A 26,637-nucleotide genomic window follows, 5' to 3' on the forward strand; every position below is an offset into this window, starting at 1 on the left:
AACACAGAATTTTATTTTATTTTATTTCAGTTTAGGGTCTGAAATAAGAACCTCTTTGGTATTTTGAACATCAGCTTGACATTCCAGATCACCATTAGTTGGAACAAGTAGGAATTAGTTGACTTGATGGTTGATTCTAACCCAAGGATGAAGTTTTCACAATAACCATGCACCACTCAAGTACAGTTGAAGGTTCTGATACAAACAGTACCCCAGACTCTGGCATCCATGTGTACTGGGCCAACTCTGCTCATTTTAATAAATGCTGGCACACTGGATCCCTCTGGCCTAGCTCTGTTTTTTTCGACACCACATCACTTACCACCTCTTGCCCGCTAAGTGCTTGCTTATATACTCTGCTACTGTTTGCTGGGACCCTCCAGCTAGAAGAGAAGTTCCATTCTCGAAGGGATCATCATGTGCTGTTCATCTGTAGACACTTGGTAAGTACTTGCAGAACTAAGGAATATTGTAAACAGTCTATGCGGGTGACATCACCTGAAGGGCTGCCATGTCAGTGGGTCTCCTGGTTCAATTTCTTGAACTCCACCACCTGGAAGAAGATGTGCTCAAGAATATGTTTGGCGTCCTGCTGATCCTTTGGAAGTTTACTGGTTACTCCAAGAATGTCACCACACTTTCTGACATAGAATTCCAGGTCTTCATCAGTACCTAAACACAGTACAGTTGGATTAACCCTTCAGTTCCACTCTTTCCAGAGTGCAAACACTGTGTTAGAGGTGTTCCCTTCCTCTTGAGATTACTTAATTCTTCCTAGAATGATGTGATCATTGGACTTACATTCTGGCAACTCTCAGGTCTTGGATGTGCTGCTTTCATAAATAAGAACAAAAGTAGCTCACTTTGTTGTTCTTTAGTGAGACAGTGTCATGTTATAGGCCAGGCTGGCCTCAAACTTTTAACAGTCTTACTGCCTACCTTCAGCTTCCTGAGTGCTGGAATTACAGGAGTGAGCCACTATGCCCAGCTTAAAGTGATGAACCTAATCAGAGCAAAGTCCACCTGTTCTGGCTTTCCCACTCTCCAAATCAAGCACTGGTGCACACCAAAGCACAAAAGCAACCAAAGGAACTCAAGTTACCAGGCTCTCAATAGAGGCCACTGTAAAAAGGTCATATATGAAGTTTAAAGTAGCATTTATGCTAACCATGGTGTACACACCCAGAATCCCAGCATCTGGAAGACTGTGAAAGAGGATTACAAGTTTGAGACCAGCCTAGGTGACACAAGAACACTCTGTCACATAAAAGAAGTCAGGGATATAGTTCAGTGGTAGAGCACTGGGTTTCAATCTCTAGTGCTGGAAGACAAGGAATGTCATTTACCAAAAGAACATTATAGAAAAGTCCTGGGTTCAATCCATAGTAAAACAAAAATAAAACCCCACCATTTACTGTAGATTATTATAGAAAAGAAAAGCAGGCCATGACACAAGGTGGATCACCCCTGCCCTCACAGCACTCGAGAGCTAAGGCAGGAGGATACTGAGCTTGGGGCCAGCTGAAGTGACCCAGATGAGTTTCAGAGCCAACTTACACTACTCTGCGTAGCCCAGTTTAAAAAACCCAGAAAGAAGTAGGGCCTGATGAGAAGTGGACACAGGGATCAGGAGTTTGGTCAGCCTCAGCTACATACTGAGTTCAAGGTCAGCCTGGCTATATGAGCCCATCTCAAACTTCATCCCACGCCCCCAAAATTAGGAAAACACAAAGAAAAATTTACCAGTAATTACAGCAGTCTTCTGTGAAGTCAGTCCCTAGCAGTACTATATCTAAGATGTACAGCCATTACTGCTCTTCTCAAGACAGGGTTGTATACAGTAGCTTAGGCTGGCCTTGAACTGAAGTGTTCCTCCAGTCTCAGCCTCCTGAGTGTGGGATTATGTGAGCCAAGCTCCATACCACAGATTAAATGTGAAACAAAAACCTTCCATTCCTTTGCTAGTTAACATGAAGGACAATCCCAATTTCATTGCTTTTTGTTTATTTTTTTGGAGACAGGGTTTCTCTATAATAGTTCTGGCTGTCCTGGAACATTTATAGACTACGCTGGTCTCAAACTCAGAGATCTGCCTGTCTCTGCCTCCCGAATGCAGGGACTAAAGGCGTGTGCCACTACTTACAACTCATTGCAGTTTGAAAATAAACAATGCCATCTGGGTACGTTCATACGTCTTCTTAGTTGTATTCCAGGAGTGGGGTCACTGCTTCACAGTGAGTGCTTAACTGTATGTCTCTTGTATGGGTACAGGTCTTGAAGCAGAGCTTATCAGAAGGCTCAGTAGGCAGAAGGACACTACAACTTGAAGTCTATATAAGTCTTTTTGGACTGACTTCTTTTTATGTTCTTGGTTTTATGGGGTGTTGTGTGTGTGTGTTGTTGTTGTTGTTGGGCTTCTTTTTTTTTTTTTTTTTTTTGAGACAGGGTTTCTCTGTACCTCTGGAGCCTGTCCTGGAACTCCCTGTGTAGACCAGGCTGGCCTTGAACTCACAGAGATCCGCCTGTCTCTGCCTCCTGAGTACTGGGATTGAAGGTGTGCACTGCCACCACCCGGCTCTTGTTTTTTGTTTTAAAAATATTTAATTGCTTTACTATTATTTGTCTATGTATGTCGGAGCTTGTACATGACATACATGTGGAGGTTGAAGGACAACTCCTTTTCCTTGTGAGTAGGTTACAGGATGTAAACTCAGGTAATTATGCACCTTTACCTGCTGAGCCATCCTGGCAGCTTGTGACTCTTTCTAATCTAAATGCTCCTATGACCAGTGACCCAGCTCCGTAAGGTAGAAGCCAGGGTTAGTATTCATCTTCTCGTCACTCAGTCTAAGGGCCTTTGGGGATCCAAAGTGAGACTTATGGTTTCTGCTTAGCATTGTGTTCTGATTCACTAGATTAACTGAACTCAGAGGACAACATTCACATGCAATGAAGACATGTTCAGCTTTGTCCATGTGCTCAGATTCGGTTCTCCAAGAAGAATCTTTGAACATTCTCTTACAGCAAGTCACAGTGGTTCGTGGTAAATAAAAGTCATAAGGGAAAAAGTCTTAACAGGCTAATACTCACATTTGTTGGTGATCTGAGCAAGACGCGCCTTTTCAGAGGAGAACGTTTCATCTAGGTCAAACAGCTCCAGGGGAGGGGGTGCTAACTCCCGGAAACTGGGTGGGAAGACCTAGAGGGAACGAAGGTTTTTAGTGAAATCTCCCAGAGCTTAACAGCAACAAGAAGAGTAAGCAATAAGAGGCTGACTGAGCCCTTCCCCTGGGAGGAACCGTCCATCCCAACTCCATCACCTCTGGCTGCCCTCATCCATTAGGCCCATGTCAAGACCGAGTTCCTTGTAAACAACCAAGCAGAACCAGATTTAACTACACTACTAAACTGACAAAGCCAATATAACAATGCCATGAATTCTGCACAAGCCCAGAGCTTAGGTTTGTGTAGAATATTTGAGGCCACAACTTGTTCCTATATAGTTATGCTTTTGTTTTGAGTCAGGATCTTGCTGTATAGCCCAGAGTGGCCACAAACTTGCAGTCTTCTTGCCATAGTCTCATAAGTCCTTAATCATAGGTGTACATCTTACACCCAGCTAGTTATTATGTTTTCTTTAGGAACAAAAGTCATTGGGGAAGCAGATGTAGATCAGCGCAGACAGGGTAAACTTAACATTAATATGTTAGCATTTTAAGAAGTGCTCCTGGACAGTAAAGAATTACAGATTCACAATAGGACAGATTCAGACATAAAAGACCTCTAAATGGGTCACAGTGGTGGATAAATGTACGTAGGCTTGGAAGAAAGAGGAAAAAGAGTATAGAGAGTCATAAAATAAATGCTTGTTTTTTTTTTTAAAAGGGGGGGTAAAGTCTTTAAAGAGACAGTACAGAAAGTCATAGATTAAAATGAGTAAAGAAAAATAAGCCATGTAAAAATGGAAAATTCAGAGTGTCTAGATTATGTATATCATTGTGTTTCCTTTGAATTATTTGACTGTGGAAGGAGTTAAGTATAGAGAGACATTTCATTGTCATTGTATGCTAAGCTAAACCACCATGTATATTATAAAGGTGCTATGACTTTCAAATTTGGGCCTAAGGATATATTGCTTTAGAAAAGTTCTTCTCTTGTTTTCACAGAAGATGAGAGCCTGTGGACTGCTTCTAGACCAATATGGTTTGATAAACCACAAACCCCTGAAAGATTGCCACGAACACCCTCAAAAAATTACTTCGTCCAACTGCTGACTGAGATGAACCTAGCACACAGGATATAGCATAGAAGACCTGATTAATAGTGCCCTCAATCAGCAGGAAGCAGTATGCACAAGTCTACGCCCATATTCCCAAATATTGTCTATAATTTTTTTTTACATTTAAATGGGGATATGATATAGATATGAATAATTTGCATTGGTATGGATCTTGGTTTACTAATACAAATTTGAGGTCAATTTTGTTATATGTATATGTATTTCTGATCTTGAGTAAGGTATTATGTTTGTGTAGCTCACTTAAAAATATAATGTATAATAAAGAAATATCAGTTAATAGATAATCAATCATCTACAACAATCAAGCTTGTAGTCATGTTAGTTAGGTTTTCTAGATATATAGAGATATATTTCAGTTAGATAGGTATTCTTCAAATCTTTCAGAGACCTTCAGAATATGGCATTTAAAATGTTTTAAGAACTTAGAACTTTTCATGACAATGAGACACATCTGCTCCTGACAGCACAAATTACTTCAAGAGGAAGATGGGCATCGAAGATGCTCCTTAGCCATTTGAGCAAGAAACTGCTCTTGCCTGGACTGCTAGACTGGACATGAGGACCCACAAAGAAATGACTGCTGAACTTGCCTAAATATGAGATGGTCCTTTGGGGTTCCTGCTTCATGAAAGAACCTGCAAGACACTCTGCAGGATACAGACGAAAGTGACTGGCAAACTGCCAATATAGACAGAACTGTCTTTGAAATTTTCTGCTTCATGGGAAAGTCTGCTGGATACGATGAGCCTGTAGGCTAAAGATGGATGCTTCAATGATAACAGAACTTTGGGTGACTGCCCAGGCAGTGAGATGTCTCTGTCAATTCTAGAGTTTTGGAAGTTGCTTATGATGTACTTCCCATTAACTTAGGTAATATTAGAACCTTTTGGAGTCTTTGATGAAATTGAAGAATTTATAATTATAGTTACAGTTTTCCTTAGTTATGATAAAAGATAGATATATATTATTGTAACTGTAATTCTTGCTTAATAACTGTTTTGTTATGTGTAATTTTACTATGTTAAAGCCTTCCTTTTTGTTTAAAGAGAAAAGGGGAAATGGTGTGGGAGGTTCTTCTTTCTATGTGTTGCTCATATTGGTTAATGAAAAAAGAAACTGCCTTGGCCTGATAGGGAAGAACTTAGGTAGCTGGTGAAGACAGAACTGAATTCTGGGAAGAAGAAAGCAGAGTTAGGGAGATGCCATGGATCCACAGATGGAGTAAGAAATGCTGCCAAAACGTAGCCGGTAAGCCACTGCCATGTGGCAATACACAGATTAATAGAAATGGGTTAAACTAAGATGTAAGAGTCAGCCAATGAGAAGTTAGAGCTAATGGGCCAAGCAGTGTTTTAATTAATATAGTTTCTGTGTGGTTATTTCAGGGCTAAGCTAGCCAGGTGGCTGGGACAAACAGGTGGCCCCTCCCTCCTACATGCTGTTGTTTCTTGTTTTGGTTTTTGGTTTTTCAAGACAGGGTTTCTCTGTGTAACAGTCTTGGTGTCCCGGAACTCTCTTTGTAGACCAGGCTGGCCTTGAATTCACTGAGATCTGCCTGCCTCTGCCTCCCAAGTGCTGGAATTAAAGGTGTGAGAAACCACTGCCTGGCCTCAGTTATGGGCTGGTTTTGTGTGTCAACTTGACACAAACTAGAGTCATCAAAATGAAGGACCCTCAATTGAGTAAATGCCTCCATGAGATCCAGCTGTTAAGGCATTTTCTCAATTAGTGATCAATCGGGGAGAGCTCAGCCCATGGTGGGTGGTGCCATCCCTGGGCTGCTGGTCCTAGGTTCTATAAGAAGGTGGACTAAGCAAGCCACAAGAAGCAAGCCAGTAAGCAGCACCCCTATGTAGCTTTTGCATCAGTTCCTGCCCTGACTTCCTTCAGTGATGAACAGCAATATGAAAGTATAAGCTAAATAAACCCTTCCCTCCACAACTTGCTTTTTGGTCAAGGTGTTTTGCTGAAGCAATAGAAACCCTAAGACAATGAAGTACTCAGAAGTTGCTCAATGCCTTACATATGGCTGCTGTCTGTAGCTACTGCTTCTCAACTGAAACATTCCCCCCCCCCAAGGAGAAAAAATAGAGTCCCACAGGAGTTAGGAAACTTACAAAGCTCAGGAAGCTCACAGTCTACCTGGAGGGTAAATGAGCAGACTTGGGAGGAATCATGTTTGTGTTATATTATCAGTGCCCTCTACGGTGAACATATTTGTGCATGCCTCCTGAGTACGTTAAATAGTGGCCACATGACCCCAGCCTGTTAAAACTAAACTAAGGATCTGAGTGCCCAATGCCTGCGAAGGCATCTCAAAGATTTTCTACCTCTTTACCCAGTGTGGTGGTTTAAATGAGAATGGCATTGACAAGCTCATGTTTCTGAATGTTGGGTCTTGAGCTGGTGGAACTATTTGGGAAGGATTAGTGCGGCCTTGTTGGTTTCAAAAGCCCACACCAGGCCTAATCTTGTGCTCTCTCCATCTCCTACTTGTGCATCAGAAGTAAGTTCTCAGCTACTGCTCCTATGCCAAGCCTGCCTGTCTGCTGCCATGCTCCTCATCATGATGGTCATGGATTCACCTTCTGAAACTGTACACAATCCCCCAATTAAATGCTTTCTTTTATAAGTTGTCTTGGTCAGTGTCTCATCACAGCAATACAAAAGTAATTAGGGCACTCAGCCAGTCTCATACATGCCTTCTAACTCCTGACCCCCAAAATGGAAAAGTTTAATAACTAGGAAAGCCCATTCTCTGACTCCTTGGCACTTCCCCACATAGAAGTCCCTACAGAATGCTAACAGATGTGATGTCTCAACGTGCTTAGAGGTAGAGCACTTAGAGTCTATGAAGGTGCCCACATCGAGGGTAAGCAGTGGAGTTCTACAGCAGGAGCCCCTAAACACACTTAACTCACCGCAGGCTGAAGGGCTGGCAGCGGCATCTCAAACTGAGGTTGGACAAGCTGGAGTGGTTCATGTTTCACATTTAGCTCCTCATGAGCCCTGAGTTAGTCAGACAAAAATGTGGGAATAAAGGTAAGGCACTGTGGTAAAGCACAGCTAACTGCTCACATCGACACTATTCAGAAAACATAGAGTGTGCTGTTCTAACAGCTGTGGGAAGAGTTCATAATAGGGCTTATGCCTAATATAAGTGAGGGCCTGGGTTCTAGCCTTATCCCTTCCAGAAAGAAAAGCAAAACAAAATATATCTGTTGCTCTGGGTTGGTGAGATAATCCGCAGCTAAAGAACTTCATCAAGCTGATGACCTGAGTGTGATCCCCAGAACCCACATGATAGAAAGGAGAATTGACTCCTGTAAGTTACCCTTGACTTCCACATATGGGTACACATGTACACACACACACACACACACTGTGATGGCTAATCTTGGTTGTCAACCTGACACACCTGGGAAGGAGGAGCCTCAGCTGAAGAACTGCCTCCACTGAGGAGGCCTTTGGGGCATTTCCATGGTTGCTATTGATATAGGAGGGCCCAGTCCACTGTGAACACTACCATCCTCTGAGCTGACACTCCTGAGTTTCATAAGAAAGCTTACTGAGCATGAGCCAGAGGGAGCAAATCAATAAACAGCATTCCTCTGTGGTTCTGCTTTAAGTTCCTTGAGTTCCTGCCCTGACTTCTCTCAGTGATGAGCTATGACCAGGAAGTGGAAGATGAAATAAATCCTTTCTTCTCCAAGCTGTTTTTGGTCATGGTGTTTAGCACAGAAACAGAAACCAAATTACAGCACATAAAATTGAATACAATGCAATGCAAAGGAAAAACAATTTTAAAATGTTGCTCTAACAGGGTATCTTCTATGATACTTCTCTCGGGAATCACACAAAGCATTATTTGAGAGGAAAACTTACTTTTAAATTTCAACAGTCCTCTTAATGAGATTTGGTTTTTACCCGGTGAGTACTGTGACTGTTTTCACGACCGAGAGAAAGCATCCCAGTGTGGTAATATTTCATTTGTATTTTAATAAATAAACTTGCCTGAAGATCAGAGAATAACACAGCCCCACTAGTCAGCCTTACACACCAGGCAGTGGTAACACTTTAGTCCCAGAAAGCCACAATAGTTTTCCAAAGAAACCAAGCAGTAGTGTTGCACGCCTTTAATCCCAGCACTAGAGAGCATTATAAAATGGGAAGAGACAGCTCTCAGACACACTCTCATTCTGAGACTCCTGGAGACAAGATTGCCATTTCAGACTCAGGGAGAGGTAAGAGCCAGTGGCTGGCTATTTTGCTTTTCTGACCTTGAGCCTGAACCCCAATTTCTGTCTCTATTTTTATTAAACATGCTACAGTCCAGCATAAGGACTGCTTCTGGTAAGTGAACACATCTTCACCATGTGAACTCCCATGTGTCCACTTTCCTCAGCAAGTACTGACTCACTGTCTGCTATGTACCAGGTAGCTTTACCTGTCATAAGCTTCACAGCAAGAAGAAACAAAGGAAGTTCTCCTGGAACCTACATGCTAGGGAAGGGACATACAGTACATGGAAAACCAGGTAATATGCCAGGTATCAGTAAGTAGTAAGAAGAAAAACAAATCCAGGACAGAGAGACAGGAAGGGGGCAGGAAGTGAGGATGGTCAGAGAAGCCCTGAGTAAGAGAGAGGGAAGAAGTCACACAGTTATCTTGAAAAGTATCTTTTTTTGTTTTTTGTTTGTTTGGTTGGTTGGGTTTTTTGTTGTTGTTGTTTTTGGTTTTTCGAGACAGGGTTTCTCTGTAGCTTTGAAGCCTGTCCTGGAACTAGCTCTGTAGACCAGGCTGGCTTCAAATTCACAGAGATCCGCCTGCCTCTGCCTCCCAAGTGCTGCAATTAAAGGCGTGCACGACCACCGCCCGGCCCTTGAAAAGCTGAGTCAGGTATGTGTAACACATACTTATCTCAGTGCCTAGGAGGTTGTGGGGGAAAAAAAATCACAGGTTGAGGGCCAGCCTGGGCTACACTGAAAGTTTCACACCAACTTAAAGTACAAAGGAAAACCTAGTCTCAAGAAAACAGTTTTTAGGAGGCAGCAGACTCGGCAGAAGGGGCTGGAGTCCTTTTGTCACAGCACAGTGGCGAGAATGGTGAGGGCATCAGAGACTCGAGTGCCAAGCTCAAGTGGCTGCTCCAGCTTCTGCTTTGCCGTCACTGTCCCTAGCATTCATTTTGTCCTCCTGTGCTGTATGTAATTTTGCAAGCTAGTCCAACTCCTCGTTCAATTTAATTGTTCTCTTTATTCTACTCATTTAGGTTTTTTAAGACAGAGTTTGATTTGTTTTCAATATGCAATCCTCCTGCCTCAGTCTCACAAGTGTGGGTGGAGATTACAGGCCTGACACCACTGTGTCTGTCCTCAAATGTACATTTAATACACATCTGTGGCCTTTCAAAATTAAGTGAGTATACAGCCTCAGCAGGAGTGAGGTCTGTGGCTGGGGGGGTGGGGGGAGGGAATCCTTTCCTGGCAGTGAGGATTACAGGTTCAAGACAAGGCAGACCCTGTCTCAGAAATACTACATGAACAGGTTAAGGAGAGAATTAAAGTGGACAAGGAGTTGCACTAGTTAGCAGAATTACAGACATACAAAAGGACAGAGTCCCATGGAGGAAAACAAGTAAATCCTGGTGAGTGTCTACCCACTACACACGTGTTTTCTGACCCTGTAGTGTGCAGGGTCACTGAACTCATTTCGTTTAAGTTCGTTCAGACTCAAAACACTCTAGATTATGGCATAATTACTGAAGCAAGAGAAAGCGGAGATACAGAGACTTGATGTAGTTTCCAAAGTTGTCTTTTTAAGAGACAGGCGAGGTGTAGCCTGGGCTGAGTCTGGCCTCGTCATCCTCCTTCAGTCTCTGCAGATCCCAGGCTGATGTAACAGTGCACCCTACTCAGCAAACATCTCTTTACTTAACCTGTGTCTGCTGAGCTGTGTGCTGTCAGAGATAAGAATGATGTTAGGAACTAAATCCACTGTGATAGGGCAGTCTGCAGCAAGCATAATCATCTGAACAAAGCCCTGGAAATTTACACATGTTATAAAAGTCCTGGCAGAGAAACAGTTGAGACTCAGGGCCAGGATCCTATCTGTGAGAAACTTAAAAAGACCTCTAGCAGAGGTGCATGTTTCAATCTGTTTTTCCAGGAATAGCCAAAACAACTTTTGGGAAAAAGCATCTGAGAGTCTTGCACGTTAGCTATACTCAGCACCCATAGTACTGCAGCAGCCTGCCAAATGACTAGAGTCAGGAAGAGTAGAGACTTGCTGCAGAGGGTTGACAGTGGAGCTAGGAAGAGCAGCTGAGGGGTAAAGGATATGGGAGGAAGAGTCCACGGGCATGGGCCTCATAGGCTGTGTTGGACAAGCCTGAGAGACTCAGTGCTTTCTCTGCTCTGTTTAAGTGCTTCTAAGGGGGACCAAACATACCTGTTTACTAAGGAGTTCTTAGAACCCAGGACTTGTGCTAAACCCAGAAAAGCTGTTGGCAAGGTAGCAAAGTCAGGTCACCTGAAATGCCTTTTAGATCCTGGGACACAGGCGGACAGTGACCAGCAGCAGTTCCTCTACACCATTCATGCACCCACACCCGTGTCCCCACTGATTCATCACAGAGCTGAGACACATTTTCCTGCCACAGCTCCACACTCAGGTTTTCAAACCACCGTGGACTGCAGTGTGCAGCCCAGGCAGCCTCAGTACTAACTTGATGACCTTGGGGAGGCAGGTGGTGTCCAGCTGGTAAATGGACAGGTCAAAGAGGGTGGTAAAGTCACGTGGGTTCTCATCACCCTCCTGGAGGCACACTCGGAGCTGCTCTGAGAGGGTGGCTGTGTCTGGTACCATCGTGTAGTCGGAAATCTGAAAATCAAACAAGAGTCCCCCTCAGCAAAAGTAAATGGAGTTTACTCTGTCAAGCATCCATCTCGGGTCACAATCTACAAAACTTCCATTTCCTTGCCAAGAGATCTCACCGCCGATCATCACTGACAACTTCCATCAGACACTTTAAGCAGAAAGAGGAAGAAAGCTACTGGACTGAACCCAAAGCTGGCTGAGTCCAACTCTGCAATTACACACGCAGTTGAACACAGCTGGAGCCAAGGTGACTCAACTGCTCTCTTTTTACTACTGTGGCCTTTCGCCCTGAACACTAGGCAATCAACTCTCTCTCAAATTTACTCACATCTCCATCTGAGGCAATATCCCTTTTACCACTGCAACCATCCAAAACAATTTTCCTTAAGGTTATTTTAATGAACAACTTTCTTTACTATTCCAGTGAGAAATTGGAGGTGATAAAAAAAATTCCATAAACTCCCACTAAAACACACCTACCTCCCCTGCCCCAGCATCTGGGCCATGTCTGCTATCTCCTGTTAGATGCATGAACACATGTGACACCAATGCAGACTGGCTCTCCCCCTGCACCCTATACCCTAATCTTTCTCCCTCAGTCAAGGACATCCCAGCACTGTTCAGAGCAGTGATGATGTGCTCTGTGCTGGTAAGAGGAAAAGACCAGGAGAGTCTAACTGTCCATCTCAAGACACTGTTTAATAAGGGGCAGCATGTTTATGCTTAAACAAAGGGAAAACACGGCTCGGCATTAAGAGCTTTTCAGAGGACCGGCATTTCATTCCCAGTACCCACTTCAGGAGACTCACAACAACTGCAGCTTCACGGGATCTCATGCTGGCCTCCTTGGGCATCTGCATATGTGGTACATATATGTATAGAGGCAGGCACACCCACACTCCAAGAAAATAAAGTAAATCTTAAAGAATAAAGAACAGATAGGAGGTTCTTCAATAAAGAACAGGAGCCGGGTGGTGGTGGCACACACCTTTAATCCCATCGCTCGGGAGGCAGAGGCATCCTGGTCTACAGAGCGAGTTCCAGGACAGGAAAGCTACACAGAGAAACCCTATCTTGAACTCCTTGGATGTGGGATTCCCCTCTGTATGCTATGAATACCATTGGTTAATAAAGAAACTGACTTGGCCTGATAGGGTAGAACAGAGCTAGATGGGGAAAACTAAACTGAACGCTGAGAGAAAGAAGGGCGGAGTAGGGAAAAGTCATGGAGCCAATGCCAGAGACAGATGTGCTGAAACTTTGCTGGTAGGCCACGACCTTGTGGTGATGCACAGATTAATGGAGATGGGTTAAATTAAGATGTAAGAGTTAGCAAATAAGAAGCTAGAGCTGATGGGCCAAACAGTGATTTAAATAATATAGTATCTGTGCGATTATTTCAGGAGTCTGGGCAGCTGGGAAACGAACAAGCGGCTTTCCTACAACACCCCTCCACCCTCCCCCACTCCTCTCCCTCCCCGCAAAAAAAAATATGAAAAATATTTCACTGATAATTTTCCTCCCAGGGGTCACATGTAGCACAGACTGGCCTAGAACTCACTACTAACCTGAGGCTGACCTTGAAGTTCTGATCCTCTGGTCTCCACCTCCCCAAAGCTGGGACTACATGTATTTGCATCATGCCCAGTTCCGGTGGTAATTTTTAAGGTGGTGGATAATGTACACACAGTGTGTGTGTATAAGATGAGAAAAAGGAAGCCCACACAGACTAGCTTACCTAAGCAGACACTATCTCTGAAGAAGCTATGGGAGCCTATGACGGCTGTCACTGGAGGGAAACAGAACAGCCTGGCTGGAAGACGGAAGAAAGACTACTCACTGTGTATGACCTTTAAACCCAGAACTATGTCAATCCATTACCTATTAGTCTATGCCTGGAATCCCTTTACTTTGGAATAGCTTCAAACTGCACTAAGGCCCAAGGAACACCGAGGAAGAGAGAGTGGAAGACTGTAAGAACCAGAGGACCAGAGGACAAGAAAGTCTGCTGTGAGACTGTCTCCCAGTAATGACAGAAAAGCTACACTTTGTTGGTACCTCAACAAAGTGGCAGCCTAAGCAAGACCTGAACAATGACAAGACCAACAGACATGCTAATTTGGAAGGGGCAAATCTCACACTGTTCCATCCCTAGACAAAGAACTGCGAGCAGCTAATGACTGCTATTGCTGAGAGTAGAAGGAGCTAGTCCCAAGGATGAGCCTCCTAATTGGTTATCCAATAGAAAACTGATTTAAACTTAAAAAATAAAATAAACAAGCAAAAAACCCTGATATATAACCAGACATGGCAGCACAGCCTATAATCTCAGCACTCAGGAGGCTGAGACAGGAGGACTGCTGTAAGCTCAAGGCAAGCATGGACTACACAGGGATACTGACTCAAACAAAGAATAGCAACAGAAGTTGGTCATCTGAAGGGCTGGGGGATGGCTCAGACATTGAATGCTCAGTGTATGGTACTCTGGATTTGACCTCAACCACCAAACAAACAAACCAAATTGCTAGTCCTGTTTCACAAAATCTTTACCTTCAGCATAAGAGACTTGCCTGAACATTATAGAAATAATAGAATACATTCACTGTTTTTCTGTAGCCCTGTGATTTAATTTAATTTAATCCCAGTACTTGATAGGCAGCAGAGGTAGGTGGCTACTGTGAGTTCAAGGACAGTCTGGTCTACAAATTGAGATGCTGGGTAGCCAAGACTACACAGTGAAACCCAGCCTAAACAAATATAAAAACAAAAATGAAACCAATGACTTTTCCCAATCCTCAAACTTTTGTTTAACTCAAGAAACAAACAGATTCCTTTGCAGGAATATGTGGCAGCTTTAGCTACTTTAAACTCCAATGACGATGGGCTAAGGGTGAGAGCAATGGCAAGGAGACTGTGCCATGACACATCCAGCACACAACTCAAAGGACAGAAACAGGCCAGCCGTCTGTTTCCACATCTCCAGCCAGAGGCCTTCCATGAAATCCTAGTTCAGACAGTCATCAAGGCTTAGACACCCAGACATAAACATAGTCTTCCCAGGATGACTAATTGTCCTAACTTGTTGTGTTTTTAATTTTACTTTGTATTTTATTTATTTGAATATTTGGGGACACATGCACTAAGGCATGCCTGTGCCAGTGAAGGACAATGTATAGGAGCTGGCTCGCTCTTTCCATCATGTGGGTCCCGGGGATTGAACTCAGGCTGTCAGGTTTGACAACAAGGCCCTTTCCCACTGAGCCATCTCTCTAGCCCAGCAATCTTCCAGAGAGCTAATTTTAATCCTGATGTTTATATGGAAGCACTGACTTCAATTAATCCTATCATTAACTATCTATTGTGTCTATTGATACCTGACTCTCTATAATGTGCCCTTCCTTTCCCCAAGCAGCATCGCTCTCTTTCCAACTGTCTCAAGGATGAGTTAAGAGACATCTATTCCTGTGGAAGAGGTTCTAAGAAGCTGGCCTCATTTTCCAGTTCAGTCTTCCAGTGATTCAATCTCCTACCTCTGGGTCCTCAGCATCAATCTGGTTTAGGTGGATGTCTCCTGTCGTGAGCCACTGGAATACAACATCCTGTATTTAAAATGATAAATACAGTTAGACACCTGGCTGTTTGGGAATGCTGAAGGTCAAGCTAAATTAATTAAGGTGGGGAAAAAAGACAACCAGTAATTTTAAAAAGGACTTTCAGTCTTTTGTTGGTAAAATATTTGGAAATTAACAGGTTTTCTTCAGTCTAATGCAAACCTTTATTATCATTTGCTTCAAAGTATTCTAACAAGTTGCAAGTCAAAACTTACTAAAAACCTATTCACAATCCTAAGCAGCCTTTGTTTACTAAAATGACAGTCTAAACTTTTAAAAGCATACCTTTTTAACTGCGGCTACTGTAATATGACAAAATCATAATTATACAAAAAAAAAAAAACAAGCAGCTTTTCAAAGCAAACATTTAGGATTCTGAGCACAGTGAGAGGCACTGAATCAGGTAGTCCCTGGTCCACCTCCCACTACATGGAAGACTAGAAGGGCTCACTCCGCTAACACACATCTCCCTCTGGCAGATGAGCGGCTGCAATTCCAGTGTTCAGTTCTAGCAGGCACTAGGAAAATGCTTGCTTCCCCATTATCATCCTCACAAGACACGTGCTCTTCCCATTACATAGACAGGACAAAGGCAAGCTTCTACTTCAATCCTCATCATCTTATACAGAAAAGTCTCGCTAACTCATGCTGCCAGCCCTGGCTACTCACTAGTCACAACCTTCACTCAGTCATCGTCCTTGCTCTGGTAACTCCACCAGCCTCCTAACTGGCTCTGTCCACACAATCTAGAGGGGTCTGAGCACTGTTGAGGAATATTATTTTAAGGTGTGTTGCGTTTGTTTATGTTGCATTTGTTTAACTCTATAAAGCTGTTTGTCAGGTGGTAGTGGTGCACGCCTTTAATTTAATCCCAGCACTAGGGAGGCAGAAGCAGGTGGATCTCTGTGAGTTTGAGGCCAGCCTGGTCTACTGAGCTAGTTCCAGGACAGACTCCAAAGCTAAAGAAAAACCCTGTCTCTAAAAACAAAAACAAAAAAACAAAACAAACAAACAAAAAGCTGTGTTACTGTGCTTGTCTAAAATACCTGATGGTCTAATAAAGAACTGAATGGCCAAGAGCAAGGCAGGAGCAAGGATAGGTGGGGCTGGCAGGCAGAGGGTATAAATAGAAGGAGAAATGAGGACAAGGGGGAGCAAGCAACGAGAGAACAAGAAAAGGAGAATGTCAGGGGTCAGCCCACCCAGGTACACAGCAAGCCACAGAGAAAGAAGTAAAGTAAGATATACAGAAGTAAGAAGGAAAAAGCCCAAAGGCAAAAGGTAATCAGGATATATTTAAGTTAGAAAAGCTGGCAAGAAACAAGCCAAGCTAAGGCCGGACATTCATAACTAAGTATAAGCCTCTGTGTATGATTTATTTGGGAGTTGGGTGGTGGGTGCCTCAAAAAGCCAAAAGAGTGAAACATCACACAACAGAACACCACCAAGGTTGTTCCCCGTGCTTTCAGTGTAAGCTCACACTACTTGCTTTACAAGGGAGGCTTGCTCCTCACCACTTTTCCACAGTCAGTCACCACTCCTATTCAGCATGCTTCCCCAGTACTTTTCTAGATTCACCAAACTGTCTGTCACTCTCCTGATACACCATAAACTTCTGTAAAGCAAGGGCTACGCCCAACTCAACTTTGTGTTTTTAGTGCCTGATATCTACTCAGTTCAGTACAACTCATGTAGACAAGTGGCAAATGTACTTATCAGTATTTTCTATTGGGATGGAAGTCATATTTACATAGTGTGCATTAATTTGATGAAAGAAAAAAGCTTACCATAATCTTATTGTTTTCTTCTTTATCCAAATATTGGTCACTGAACATGTGACATGAGCCAAGCACTGCCAGCTTCCCACCTTGGTTCTGTTGGTGACAAAGCAGTGTCAGATGCTTAGGTCCGGAAACACACTGCATGTCTCATTTATTACATTAGCAACTGTCTGATACACCAATAAATGCCAATTCCCACCAAGACTTAACATTTGAAAAGTACCAACTATGAAAACAATTACTCTTTACTGTTACTCATTTTTAGAGACATTTATTTTTCATTTATGTATATGAGTGCTTTACCTACATGAATACATGTGCACCATGTGCACATAACAGGCTGTGCACGTAACAAGCTGTGCAGGCCAGAGAAGGGTATCAGATGCCCTGGAATTAGAATTATATGTAGTTGTGAGCCTCCAAGTAGGAATCAAAGTGAGGTCTCTGAAAGAGCAGCAAGTGTTCTTAATTACTGAACCATCTCACCGACACCTACATTACTATTTTTCAACAAATAAAAACAAAGTATCTTTGCCTTTCTGATAAATATAAAAAAAATGATCAGTGTTTATTAGATTTCAATGAGTGAGTTCTTTTCTTTTCTTTTCTTTTCTTTTTTTTTTTCGGTTTTTCAAGACAGGGTTTCTTTGTGTAGCTTTGGAGCCTGTCCTGGAACTACTCTTGTGACCAGGCTGGTCACAACTCACAGAGATCCACCTGCCTCTACCCCCTGAGTGCTGGGATTAAATGTGTGCACTACCACTGCCTGGCTAATGAGTGAGTTCTTACACTACACTGCTACTAAAATTGTCTTTATCTTTAGCCAAGGCGGAAGAGATAGCTTGGTGGGTAAAGTACTTGTTACGTGAGCACAGGGACTGAATGTTAATCCCCAGAATCCATATAAAACCAGTTGAGGTAGCACACATGTCCATACCATAACCATAGCACTCCTGTGTGGTTATGGGAGACAGAAAAAAAACAAAATCCCTAGAATTTTGTGAGCCAGCTAGCCTGGCATATATAACAGAAACAAAACAAGAGACTTTGTCTCAAAGTCAAAGATGAAGACCAATTTCCAAGGTTGTCCTCTGACCTCCATTTGTGTGCCATGGAATACATGTGTTCATATTCATACACACAAATGAAGACACATGCATACCTCCCGACACACATGCACACCATAAGAACATCTAAACACACACACATACACAAATTTTAAAGGAAACAAAACAAAACCCTGCAACCAACAATCCAAAACAGAGACTCTATACACAATTTGTAGTCATAATTACAGACAATTAGAAATAAATCCAATTGTTCAGTGGGAAAACAGACTAGCTTCTATATCTCATAAGAAGTAAACATTTTACAGGAAAAATATTACTATTTTGTCGTGTGTGTGTTTTCTGTTCAAAACATGGCACCACTGTGTAGCCTTGGCTAGCCTGGAACTCACTATGTAGACCAGGCTGGCCTAGAACTCAACTCACAGAGCTCTGAACTGCCTCTGTCTCCCCGGTTCTGGGATTAAAGGCATATGTCCATCATAATGTAACTTTTTTACTTCAAAAATAAAATAATACCCCCCCCCCCCACATATCTAAGAAAGTCAATACCTTTGAGTGATAGAAAGCCAGAATAGGTCTGTTAAGTGGGAAGCAGACAGAGCCTGTGGACAGAACAGCTACCGCAGGTTTCATGACGCTCAACGTGGCACCAAATGGGTAAACAAAGGTGAGAGCCCTGTAAGAAAACAAACACATCCAAGTGATTACGGAATGGATTTTAGGAGCCAAGAGATGGGTCAGTGGGTAAAAACACTTGCCACCAATCCTGAGTTCACACAGTAGGAAAGAATGAATACATGCTGCTCTCCAACCTCCACACATGTGCACAAACCACTAAGTAAAAATATAATAAAACCAACCAAGTACGGTCTCTGGCAGGACATGGGGCACACATCTGTAATCTTAGCACTCAAAGTCCTAACACAAGAAGACTGGGAGGCCATCTCATACTACACAGCAGGTTTCAGGCCAGCCTGGAACACATAGCAAGACCTTGTCTCCAAAAAAAAGGGTAGATTCTCTCTGGGGCAAACCGCATAGGTCTGAATCCAAGATCTGACAACAGATTAGTCATGTGAAGTTGGGCAATGCCTTCACCACTACTTAGATAAATTAAAATGTAGCTAATCTGATCCAGTCATTTAAAATAATAAACTACTTAGTTACATAAACCATTATAAAGTGCTTGGTTAGATATATCATTATGTGCAGGGGAAAAAAAACCCAAAAACCAAAAATAACAACCAACCCGGAAATCTAAATTCCACACTCTTAAGACACAACGCCTCTATTGAAGGGAGGAGCATGGATTTACAGTGCGGAATTTCTACTCTGCTTCCTTTTAAGCTTTACCATGGTTTGGAGTTTGGTTTATTTTCTTTGTTTTTAGTTAAGTGTGTATGTGTGTGGAGGTGTCCATAGACCAGAACAGGGCTTCAGAGTCCCTGAAGTTGGAGTTACGTGTAACTGAAGCTGCCTGATATGGCTGCTGAGAGCTAACCTTAAGTACTGCAAGAGCACTGTGCACTTTTAACCACTGAACCATCTCTGCAGCTCCCAACTGAGATTTTGCTACTGGTGGTTGTGGGGTTCTTTTGGTGAGAATTACTTTTATAACCAGAAAACTCTTCATTTTGAAAAAGGTAACTCTTGGAAGTGAGAGCTCCTTTCCTGCAGGGAGCTGCAGAAGCACACTCACTGGGCAGGGAGCTGCAGAAGCACACTCACTGGGCATTGTTTCCATTGCTCTCTTCATCAATGATTCCAGGCACAGCCTTTCCTGCTGCTCGGCTAATTTCCCTAAAAGCAAAACATTAAAATCTGATAAGCAAAGAAGTTGGGGAATTTCACACTGCCTTCATCAAACAGTAAATATCAACTAGGCAAAAGGATTCTATATTTTAGCAGTTTTTAAAAAGGAAATAAAAGCACACACCCACATACCCACATTCTTTTCTGATGCTTGCAAAAATTACCATTAAAAAATTAGGCTTGGTCCAGGCATGGTGGTGTAGGCATTTATCCCAAGCACTAGGGAGGTAGAGGCAGAGAGATCTCTGAGAGTCCAGACCAGCCTGGTCTACAGAGTGAGTTCTAGGCTACCTAAGGCTACAAAGGATGTCTCAAACAACAAAGCAACAATAAACCGTGACTATTACAACAAAAAACTTAGGCTTGGGCTGGGGCTCAGCTGGAAGAGTGCTGGCCTAGCACACACCAGGCCCTGAGTTCAATTCCTAAGACCACATAAACAGTCTGGTGGTACACTCATGTAATCTCAACACTTAGGAGGGAAGAACAGCATGATCAGGAGTTCAAAGCTAGCCTGGGCTATGTGAGACTGACTCCAAAAAATTTAAAAAAAGGAATCAACTAGACAAATATCTAGTTCAGTTCCTTTTTGTGTTGTTTTAAGAAGAGAGGCTTAAAAAGAGGGAGGATGCAAAGTTGGGGTGGGAAGATGGTGTGAATCTGAGGAATTAAGGGGAGGAATGGGGGTAATATGACTGAAATACATTGTATGAACTTCTCAAAGAATGAACATATAATAAGGAAGGAAGAAGGGAGTGAGGGAAGGAGGGAGTGAAGGAGGGCCCATGGAGCACTGGTTGGCACTCACTCTTTAGCCAAGACTGGCCTCAGAATTGAGCCAATCTTTTTGTATTATACTCCCAGGTGTGAGGATTACAGGAGTGTTCAACCACACTGTCTCAGTCTCTCCATCTTCAGTCCTAAGGAAAGCGCCTATACCCTAGATCCACACTCTACACTGTATAACTAGGGTCAGCAGAGTACTTGCAGATGGCAAGCTCGAGTGTAGAAGGAGTAATTTCCAACGTGAGAGAAAGCTCACAAGGCACCTGATACTGCCTTCTCATGTACCCATTTTCCAATTCTAAAAGCCCCTCATCTGTTTTAGGATCCAGAGCAATGAAAGCTGACAGTCTCAATCTCCATGAGGTGAAATCAGGGTCAGTTCAGGCTGGGCATGGGTCTGAAGATGGCTCAAACAGCATATCTTGGAGCTATTACTCGGTTGTTGTTGTTTTTTTTTTTAGATTTATTTATTACATATACAGTGTTCTGCCTATATGTATGCTTGCACACCAGAAGAAGGCACCAGATCTCATTATAGATGGTTCTAAGCCACCATGTGATTGCTGGGAATTGAACTCAGGACCTCTGGAAGAACAGCTAGTGCTCTTAACCTCTGAGCCATCTCTCCAGCCCAGTTATTACTCTTGTGGGAATGGTGAGACCAAATCAAATCATGCTACCTCTAGACACTGTAGCAAACAGTTATGAATTAGGGAACTTTAAAACTTGTTGGAAGGTAGCTCTGGAGGCACACAAGTCATTCCAGCACTTGGGAGGGTGAGGCAGGATGATCACAAGTTTGAGACCAGACTGGGCTACATATAGAGAACTGGTCAAAAAAAATTAAAAAATAAAGCGGGGGGAGAAGATGACGACCTGACAAACACACAAACACAGTCAGCTACACAAACAAACAGGAATGCAAAGCTGAGAGCAGAGGAACTGCGGTCTTAGCGCTGTGGCTCCTTCAGTCACTCCACACTCAAAGCCTACTCTACTGCTGCACATTCCCGTGACCCAAAGCAATAAAGTTTCTTTACTGCTCAATCCTGCCTGGATGGGGTTTTCTTTTTCTTGAAGTGGAGAGAGAATATCCTGACCAAAGGTAAATGTGAAGTTTCCAATGATGAAAGAATAGTTTTGGAGAATAATAAATAAAACATAAAGGCCAAGAAAGGAGGGCGGCGTGGCAGTGAGAAGGTGCAAGACGAATGGAAGCCACATGAAGGGCATTCTGCTTTCAGCGCCCTTACCTGTTCAACACTCCGTCTGAAACCAGAGCTTCCTTGGGATGGAAATACTTGTAATATACATTTCTAACCACAGCATCTTATGGGGCAAAAGAGGAAGGCACATTTTAGATTAGAAACAACCTTGACATAGAGACTCATCCAAATTTTGAAATAAAAAGAAACCTAGAACTCTGTTCAAATCCCTCCCACTTTAGTGTACTAGTTCAGTGTACCAGTGAGCTCAGGATGGTGACCATGTCACCTTGGGAGAGTCTTCCCCCAGTGATCAGCAGGTCAAGAGGGCTATGATACAAGCATTAAATAGGCAATCAGTACCTTTGTTTAAAATACTAACAACCATGCCAATGACAGTTCAGTGAGTAAATGCACTTGCCACCAAGCCTAACAGCATGAGTTTGAACCTTGAAATTCACATGGCGGAAGGAGAGAACCAACTCCCCCACGTTGTCCTCTGACTCCCATATGTACACTGTGGCACACACAAGTAAATAAAATGTAGTGAGATAATAATCACCATTATTAACCATGATTCCATATTCTTCTAGAAGAAAGTTGATATTGGTATCAAATCTGGATTCTCCCCCTTCTCCCAGCATCACAAGGATGTCCCCACCACCGTCAAGGTACTTCTTCAGGACTTCAAACTATGTGAAGGGAAAAGCAGACTGTGAATATGGCCAAAAGACTTTTGTTTAAAATATCCATACCATGAATAAAACCTTAACTAACTAAAAAGAAACATTTCAAATCTATAAACTATTTAAATGTTCTTAGACTAGTATATATTTTCTCACTGTACAAGATCATCTCCTCTGTGGGTGGTGGTGCATGTTTTTAATCCCAGCAAAGGCAGAGGCAGGAGGATCTCTGTGAGTTAGAGGCCTGCCTGGTCTACACAGTGAATTCCTGGATGCCAGTAGAATGTAAAACAAAAGCACACAAAGTCCCATCTCCAGGTTTACCTTTGAACATCAAAGCTCTAACATGCTCAAACAGGGACAGGGGACGTAGCTTAGGTGATAGAAGTGGTCCCCTAGCAGATACTAGATCCTGGATAAAACAGTGGTGCACACCTATAAGAGGACCCAACACTTAGGAGTAGCATCCACCTGTATTATAAATGCCACTGTTTTTGTTATGGGTTTCAATGCACTGATAAGCTGGGCATGGTGGTGCACGCCTGTAATTCCAGCACTCAGAAAGTGGACGTAGGAGGATTACAGATTTGAGGCCAGCCTAGGCCACACAGGAGTTTTCCTATGTTCAAAGTAAATTTAAGGCAAAGACATGCTCCTGGCCCTTGCCTACCTTCCCTGTGGGTTAAGGACTCCATGGGTTACCACAGTTCATCGCCAGAAGGGGAAATGACTATTTCAGGCAATACAGTAGGTCTAGAAGGGAGACTCCAACCCACTAGTTCAGGTCCTTGCTCGCTCCTGGCCTCCTCTCTTGTTTCCTATATGAATATTCTGTATAAATATTCCTTACCTCAGCTGCAGTAAATTTTTCCCTCGGTCCAGCTGTAATCCATAGTTTCACCCCAATTAACTTCTCAGATGTGATTTCATCTTTCAAGCTATAAATAAGATTTTAAGAGCAAGTTAGATCCATAATTTAAACCAATTTATAAATTATTTTAGGCTCTTAATTATATGGCACCATAAAGGCTGAGACAGGGGCATAGAACAGCCTCTCTCCCGAAGTGAGATCCTCTCTCCCTAGGTGAGAGCCCCTCTCACGAGTGCCCTGGAGGCATCTGGCCTTAGTTGAGATCTCCCAATAAGCAAAGGAGTTCAAATGAACTCACACTAAAGAATAAAGAAGTCTTCCAAATATTAATTTAATCAATTTTTCTATTAGCTTCTCTATATTTTAAGACAGGGTCTCATAGAGCCCAGGCTGGCCCCAAACTTACTATGTAGCCAAATCTAACCTCAAACTCTTACTCCATCTACGCTACTTCCCCAGTGCTGAGATTACAGGCACATGCCACCAAGCCCGGCTCTAATCTTAATCTATACAACGATGTTTTCACTCATTGAAAAAAGAAAAAAAAACATTTAAGGACTGGAACTGGAACTTAGTACTTGCCGAGCTTATGCAAGGTTTTGGTTCAATCTTCATGACAAGGGGGAAAAGAACATTTAAAGAAGGCACATTTAAACAAAGAGACATTCTCATTTAACTCTCACTTTTCCTTCCCTAAACTGAGATTTTAAACCGACTTAAAATATGGAGAATACCTTCTCTGCCTTTTGGCTGAGATCAAGTATAAAAAATGGGGAAACTTCTGACATCTTTAAATACTATATATGCATAACTGTGAATCTTTGATCTTCAAAATATTAACCGAGAAATCATTAAATTGAGCCCCTCCCACTTAAACAATGAAAGTTAAAAAATTACTATTCAGTTCTACTGTAGGCCACCATTAGCACTCAGAAAGCAGTGCCCAAGATCATGGTCACCTCTGAATCTTCCAATTACTCCGAAGTCTTTTCTGCAAAGATTTGTAGCCAGTATTGGTGGTAAACACCTCCTTTTTGTATGCATTGAAAACAATGGTACTCCGCACCTCCTTTTCCATGGTTACCTGATAAAGCAAACCAGAGAAGCAGCATTTTAAAAGTGCCCTGTGACACTGGTGAAGGACACACAGCTGCACCTACATGTAAACCCTAATGATTCTCAAAGGCTGAGAGGAAAACGCATAATCATAGCTGAAAAGCCGGTGGCCAAAGCCAACCCTGCCTGCGCCTGGCTTTCGTTTTCAGGCTGGTCTCTGGCCCTCCTACCAGCCTACTTTCCTGACCTTGCCACCACCCTCCCGTTGTACACCAAGATCCTATTTCCAAAGCAAGTCCTCACCGCTCACTACTGTCAAGTATAGCTCTAGAGATTTTAGGTATAACTTAATTTATGAAATAAGACCTTACCATAAATGCTCCTCCAAAACATACCAAAAATTTGATTTGCCTTTAGCCTTGGCTTCTGGTAACCTTCTGGCTTAATTTTACAGGTCACGTGTTTTATAGATCCAGAAGTATTAACATTTCTCCTTTTGGCTTCTGGACAGCATGAAGCATTTTTAAAAAATCTTTTGCTGTGGTAAGATTTCTGGGTATATCCAACGATGTTTTCTTCTTGAACTTTCATGATTATCCTTTTTTTTGAGATTTTTTGAGATATGATTATCCTTTTTTATTAAGATTTTATTAGCATATATTAATTCAACAATTTCATTCGTGCACTTAATGTATTTTTTTTAATCATACTTCCCAATTTGTGATCTTGTCCTATCCCCACTAATTCCCTTCTCTTCCCTAAACCGTCCTCCCTCAACTGTCATGTCTTCTTTTCTCTTTCAATAAATGAGTTTAGTTAGGATTGCTTCTGAAGCTGTGAGACATGGATGGCAACACTGTACCACTGAGGAAAATGTCTCTCCCCGCCCACAGAGCTTCAGGGAGGGACAAGGCCTCCTGAGCCCTCCCCTCTCCATGAGATAATGACAGGCCCCATTTGGGATAGGTCTTGTGCAGACAAATATGGCATAATTTTTTAACACTATAATCTGAGACCTCTATGGGCTGAAGAGATGACTCAGTAGTCAAAGGCACTGGCCTCCAAGCCTGAAAAACCCATAGAATAACTCCTGCAAGTTGTCTCTTGACTTCCACAAGTACTTGGTGTCATGTTCACCCATGCATATACAACAAATAAATGTAAATTAAAAGTTAAAAACACTCTTGGTCCATTTGAAACTTATCTTGATGCTCAAAATGACCATCATTATTTCTTCCTAATTACCAGAAGACTGCCCAATACCAATCCATGTTTTCAGAGCTGATAAGAGATTCCCTCAATACATTTTTTTTTCTTTTGAGACAGCATCTCATAGCCCAGGTTAGCCTCTAATGTACTAGGTAGGGGAGGATGACCTTGAACTGTCTCAGGTTCCTGGGTGCTGGGGTTACACACACACAGCCACCATGCCACTACCTTTCCAATGGCATTTATTTTTCTGTGCTGAGATCAGACACCCAGGGCCTCATGCAGGCACTCTGTGCTAACTAAGCTACATCCTAACTCCTTCAATGAAATAAAAAAACATTTTGCCATGTTGATTTCGCCACGTAACAGTGCTAGATTTTTGTGTTCCATGGACAATTTTAATGGCCACAACGAACCCATGCATCGCAGAACTGGAATTATATTTTCCTGGTTTTGGGATTTTTCTACCCCTCCCCTTTTTTTCTCTAGAGGGCAGATTTCCGGGAAAAGCAAATAACCTGCTTTGGCTATTGAATGGTTCTTAAAGGAAGAATACACTTCGAGTTTACAGTTTATTGTAGTTTAGCCTCGGGTGAGAGGAGTAGATGTGGGGTCCTGATGTTTGGGTAGAGTAAGGGACAACCTTATTCTCTTATTTTCTCTTCAATAACCTTATTAGGTAAATCATATTTTGTCAGAGTGACGAAAAAACAGAGGTGGTAGCAAGAACAGCCGAGTCCAAGACCTGATGGCTCCTCATCCAGGATTTTTTCATACTGTGCAGGACGACAACGAATCCGCGCAGTCTGAGGAGCTAGAGATTTCAGATCACTTCCAGGACCCTTCCCCAGCCCATTTACGCGCCCTCAGTTTACCTCCGCCGACCTCGGGTTTCCCACAAGGCAGGCCTAGGGGTCTCCGGAGCAGCACGAGGAAGCCGTCACCACCCCCGAGGCCCCAGCGCCCAGTCAGCCCGTGCGACCCGCCCTCTCCTCACCTAAGGCCAGAGGCAGCCAGGTATCCAAGGCCGCGCGCCGAGAAGGCGTGGCTCTGGGCCCGGAGCGACTTCCGCCGCGGAGTGATGACGACAGAGCGACAGAATGGCAGAGCGAGCGAGCCGGGATTGCTGGGGCTGCTGGGCTGGGGACGGAGCTGATGCGGGCCTGGACAGTTCCCGCGGGTGGAGGGAGCAGCCAGGCTTGAGGACTCACGTTTTGATAAACCCCAGCTTATTTCCTTATAGCCGCAGTTAAAGACCGATGTAGGTCCCCAGGCTCCCTGAGGGCGGGGGCTGTGGGCAACCCACGCCCGCCCCCCCCCCCGCCAGGCTGCAGGACGCAGGCGCAGGGCGTCTTGGCAGGTGTTGGGAGA

The 26,637-nt window shown here is 43.1% G+C and overlaps 1 protein-coding gene across 4 annotated transcripts; it reads right to left on the reverse strand.

Annotated features, from left to right (window-relative positions):
- On the reverse strand, positions 1–26,398 carry Ift52 (intraflagellar transport 52). Of its 4 annotated transcripts, none has more exons than XM_050150938.1 (13): positions 26,264–26,398; positions 23,961–24,085; positions 22,981–23,068; positions 22,007–22,136; positions 21,493–21,568; positions 19,370–19,441; positions 18,191–18,317; positions 16,578–16,664; positions 14,710–14,778; positions 11,028–11,182; positions 7,222–7,309; positions 3,091–3,199; positions 1–672 (listed from the first exon to the last, which is right to left on the reverse strand). In XM_050150938.1, the coding sequence occupies exons 2-13, from the start codon at positions 24,077–24,079 to the stop codon at positions 515–517; spliced, it is 1,278 nt and encodes a 425-aa protein (XP_050006895.1). In that variant the 5' UTR covers positions 24,080–24,085; positions 26,264–26,398; the 3' UTR covers positions 1–514. The 4 variants fall into 4 exon arrangements, with proteins under 4 accessions (XP_050006895.1, XP_050006896.1, XP_050006894.1 ...); XM_050150939.1 differs by having other exon boundaries at positions 26,142–26,264; XM_050150937.1 differs by lacking the exon at positions 26,264–26,398 and adding an exon at positions 24,429–26,099.
- Positions 26,399–26,637: the final 239 nt, after the last annotated feature.

The sequence above is a fragment of the Alexandromys fortis genome, unplaced genomic scaffold (genome assembly GCF_014885135.2).
Source record: "Alexandromys fortis isolate MF-2015 unplaced genomic scaffold, M_Fortis_MF-2015_v1.1 scaffold_27, whole genome shotgun sequence".
In the NCBI taxonomy this organism is placed as follows: domain Eukaryota; kingdom Metazoa; phylum Chordata; class Mammalia; order Rodentia; family Cricetidae; genus Alexandromys; species Alexandromys fortis.